Raw genomic sequence first — 4,345 nt, forward strand, 5'->3', positions numbered from 1 at the left:
CACTCCACCACCTCAGGCCACAAAGATGCCCCAGACCACTGCAATAGCCTCCCAATAGATTACTCTGAATTCATTTTCTTACTAGAATCCTTCCTTTTGCTTTTGTACTGATTCATTTCCAAACATTGATATGATTGCCCTTATTCACTCAAAACAAGTTGCACAGAATAAAGTCCAAAATTTTTACCATGGCATTCAAGGCGCTCCGGGCCTCAGCCTTCGTTTCAACCTAGTTGACTAACTCGTTGAGGTCAGAAGCCTACCTCCTCGAAAATCAGTGAGTGCCGTTAAGATCTGCCCCAACCCCTGGGTTTATGTATATATATTTGTTTTGTTGAGTGGAACCAGTAACATGACTCTCATGGTGACTTATTTGCTGGAAATGTGGCCACACTCACTGAGTGGCTAGTCCCTGTGGCTACCGTGACTACCCCAACAGAGGTTCCCAGGCCACTTCAGAGCTGTGGCATCATCTTTTGGGTAGACGAGCAGCCAGAAAAGGCTAACTGCGGCCAGTTACCTGGCTTTCTGTAGCCTGGGGCCTGGAAAGAGATTCCTGATTTACTCTTAAAATTATTCAGATAGGTTTGACCCGACTCCCAAATTTTAGGGGCTCTGCAGTACTAAACGCATGACCAAAATTTAAAAAATACATATATGCTTTTTAAAATTTTGTTACTCACAGCCTTGGTATTAACACAGGCAAATCTGTGTTAAAACAAATCTGAAAGGCAAAATTAATTCAGCAGCGAAAACTCCTAGCGTAGCCACCGCACAGCCCAGCAGAGGCGGCCCCGCGAGTCTCCTGGCAGAGCAGGCGCAGGCGCGGGCTTCCCTCCGTCTCTCGCGAGAACAGAGAGCTACACCTCCCCCGTTTGCTGAGACCGCGGCTGCGTCTCCCGGGCAACAGCAATGGCGGCGCCCACGTCCGAGCGGCTCTTCTCGCTGGAGCTGCTTGTAGACTGGGTGCGTCTGGAGGCCAGATTGCCGCCGCCGCAGCCACCCGTACTCGAGGTGGAGGAGGAGCTGGAGCAGGAGGAGGGGGCATCGCCGCCGCCCCCATCACGCTCCCTGTGCCCCGCCGTGGCCTTCCGCCTGCTGGACTTCCCCACGCTGCTGGTTTACCCTCGTGGGGGCCCCGCTACTCCCGCCCCGGAGCCCTGGCCCGGCCTTCTCCGCTTCGGTCGCGGCAAGTCCTGCCTCTTCCGCCTGCCCCCTACCACCCTGCACCGAAGGCTCCTGGAGACCCCGCTTTACTCCTTGCTGCTGCAGCTGCCCCCCGGACGGCCCACTCCTGCCCCGAAGCTCCTGGGCACCTGCAGCATCTCGTTGGCCGCTGCATCCCGCGAGGTCCTAGGGCCGCTCGCCTCTGGCTGTTTCCACGGCCATCGAGGAAATTACCCTCTGCATAACCATGTGGGGGAGCGCATTGGGGACATTTCGCTGGCCTACCGCCTGACTGACCTGGGGAGCAGCTTGCTGGGCCATCTGCGGCGGCCCTTCACTTCCGCAGAAGGTGGAGAGAAGGGTGCAGAAGCTTGGGAGGCAGCGGAGATCCTGTCCCAAGCCCAACAGGAAAAGCATCTGCAGCAGCTAGACTCACACCCAAGCCCAAGAGAGACTGATAGGACTCTGTGGAGTTTAAAACCCCCAAAGGCCCAGAAGGATTTGAAGGAAACAGTTTTCCACAGTAAGGCCAACTCTGATAACACGGGTCCCGTGGAGAGGGGCAAAACCAGCCCTGTTTGTTCAAATGAGAGTGGTGTGGGGAGTGTGAGCTCCCCAGATCAGGAAGTCTCAGAGTTGGACCTTGAAACGAACACCTTTTGCCCCCCTCCTCTGTATTACACTCACATGACCCAAGAAAAGAGGCCTCCTTTACGGGGTAAAATCACCATTAAGCCTCAAATGCATGTACCTGACCAGCTGGATGGTACTTTTCCGGAAGAAAAACTCACAAATCCCACAATACCTACTGATTTAAAACATACAAATTCTGCAGCAGAACATGAGAGTCCTGCAGTGCTTAGTCCTCCACATGTTCAGGATGTAGCAGCAAGTAATCCAAATACAAGTCACCCTCAAATAGAACCAGGTAGAATTAATACAATAAGGCAGTTGCCCTTGTTAAATGCTTTGTTGGTTGAGTTGTCCTTGTTACACAACCAACCTGTGGCAAGTCCTACTCATATACACCCTCACTTAGCCTGGTTATACAGACCTGAGGATAAGAAGTCACCAGAGTCTTCTGCCAAATCCACAGGCAAATCTGAACCAAAGAAAGATAAGCTTTCTATGGGGAAAAATGAAAAATTGTTGAGTCTGCAGTATAAAAAGAACCAGGCTGAAAATCTTAGGAAAAGTAAATATTTTGAAAAGAACAATGATGCCCCTGAAAAGAGAGCTCCAAGGGGGAAACTGCTCTATGGCCTAACAAATACACTTAAACTCCGTTTAAAGCAGACAAATCCTGGTATGTTGGTAGTGCATGAAAAGAGAGAACAGTATAGAAAGATGCAAGCACAAATGTTAGATGCAAAACTCAGGATTCCATTCTCCAAAGCTAAAGTATTGAGCTTTGCAGAACACCAGAAGAAGCCACATCAACTGCCTAAAGAAAAGTGTTTAGATTCAGATACATCTTTTGCTAAAAACAGTGATTCCTCAAAGCCAATTAGTGGAGTTTTTGATGACCCCAGCACAACTAAAGAAACTGAACTGAAATGTGCAACTGAGAAGACAGTTAGCTATGGAGAAAATAGAACCGACAATGGTTCATTGGAAGAAATTGTGAGTCCTGCAAATTCTATTATTCAAGAAAGATTTGCTCATACAAATGTTTTGGAAGGAAAAGTGGAAATGAAAGTCCAAAGTCCATCTGTTTTCCAACAGGTTGCAGTTGTTGACAAAAGTATAATAGATAAAGAAATAGATGACAAGCAGGTCAAAACTACTGGTAATGACATTCTTACTGCAGATGTGAGTGAAAGTAAACCAAGGAAAAATAGTTACTCTGAAAGCATCACAGAACTGCAATATTCAGATGACTTCACCAGCTCTTGCTATTCTGAAGATTTTTATAATACTGAGGACACCAGCGGGATTTTGCAGGCTCGCTATGGAAGTCCACGGACAGAATATCCAACACATAGTCAATACACAAGTAAGTCTAGTGAAGCAAGAGTGTATGTAAGGAAAAATAGCAGTGAAAAGAGTTTTGTTCTCAGCCCGCCTTTTTCAGCTGGATCACCAGTATACTCATCTAAAAGAGCTCATATTTCAAAGACTCAGGATAAAGGTTTGGAAGAAGCATCTACTGTCTCTACCAGTGATTTATCTTCATATTGGACTGAGGAAAAAGAAAACCAGGTAGACCAAACTAGTATGCATAATTCTAAAGTTAGGAAGAGGGGTCAAGACCTCTCTAGTAAACTTAAAGCACCAACTGATTGCAAGTCTTCAGAAAAGAGCCAGTCAGCTCGGACGTCTCAAGTGAGTTCTTACCTGCCATCCCATCTGTCAGAGCACGGTAAATCGGATCACTGTGAGGAAGACAGTGATGAGATTGGCTCACTAAGTATTTCCAAGCAATGCAAAGATATTTGTGAATTAGTAATAAATAAACTTCCAGGATATACAGTGTAAAACTGTTCTTTTAAAAATGTTTAATTTTTTGTACGCCCTTGTGTACAGTAAGTGAAACAGTTTTTAATCACTTTTACATTATTTTCCATAAATAATGGGAATGGTGGTCTTGATTTTTAATGTTTTTACATGAAATCGGGCAGTATTGATCATGAAATTACCTTCACTTAGGTAAGATCTAAGTTGTTTAATCATGTAAAAATAAAAGTGTCTGTCTTCCTAAACTCTCTCTCCTAAAGTACCTGTTCTAATGTCTTGATCATCCTACAGCTGACTTCATGCACACCACTGACTTCAAAGAGAAGGCCAGTTCATTAAGAATTGCCTCCGATTTTAATGGGAACAAGCCACTTAACAAATAGAGAAACCTTACTGTGTGAGATGCACAAAGGTACAAAAATGCTGAAGACATAACCTCTGCGGTCATGTTCTGTATTAAATAAACGGGAATTCTTTAGGGAAGTCTCCTGTGGAGACGCCCCACAGGTGCAGCGCTTTTCACAGTGATCTACCTCTGAATCTGTTTGTGTGTGTGTTTATTACGTGAGTAATTACGTGAGTAACGAGTATCTTCTTTTAGGCCCTTCTTTAAGCTTCTCTTTGAGTCGTTTCATGAATACTTATTTCTGGAATTGTGTTAGTTTCTCTAGCTTAATTCAAGTGAATATACATATTTTCATTTTCGTATCTAGTACTTCTT

The 4,345-nt window shown here is 45.5% G+C and overlaps 1 protein-coding gene across 1 annotated transcript; it reads left to right on the forward strand.

Moving 5' to 3' along the window:
• Positions 1-886: 886 nt before the first annotated feature.
• Positions 887-3,649, forward strand: MAP10 (microtubule associated protein 10). Its single transcript, XM_037060252.1, has one exon. The coding sequence runs from the start codon at positions 913-915 to the stop codon at positions 3,643-3,645; it is 2,733 nt and encodes a 910-aa protein (XP_036916147.1). The 5' UTR covers positions 887-912; the 3' UTR covers positions 3,646-3,649.
• The last annotated feature ends 696 nt before the right edge of the window (positions 3,650-4,345 follow it).

Source organism: Sturnira hondurensis, unplaced genomic scaffold, assembly GCF_014824575.4.
Source record: "Sturnira hondurensis isolate 20B ecotype Veracruz unplaced genomic scaffold, ASM1482457v3 Scaffold0011512, whole genome shotgun sequence".
Taxonomy (NCBI): Eukaryota; Metazoa; Chordata; class Mammalia; order Chiroptera; family Phyllostomidae; genus Sturnira; species Sturnira hondurensis.

Coding starts and splice junctions, on each gene's coding strand:
- MAP10 (XM_037060252.1), top strand. CDS start 913: ATGGCGGCGCCCACGTCCGAGCGGCTCTTCTCGCTGGAGCTGCTTGTA.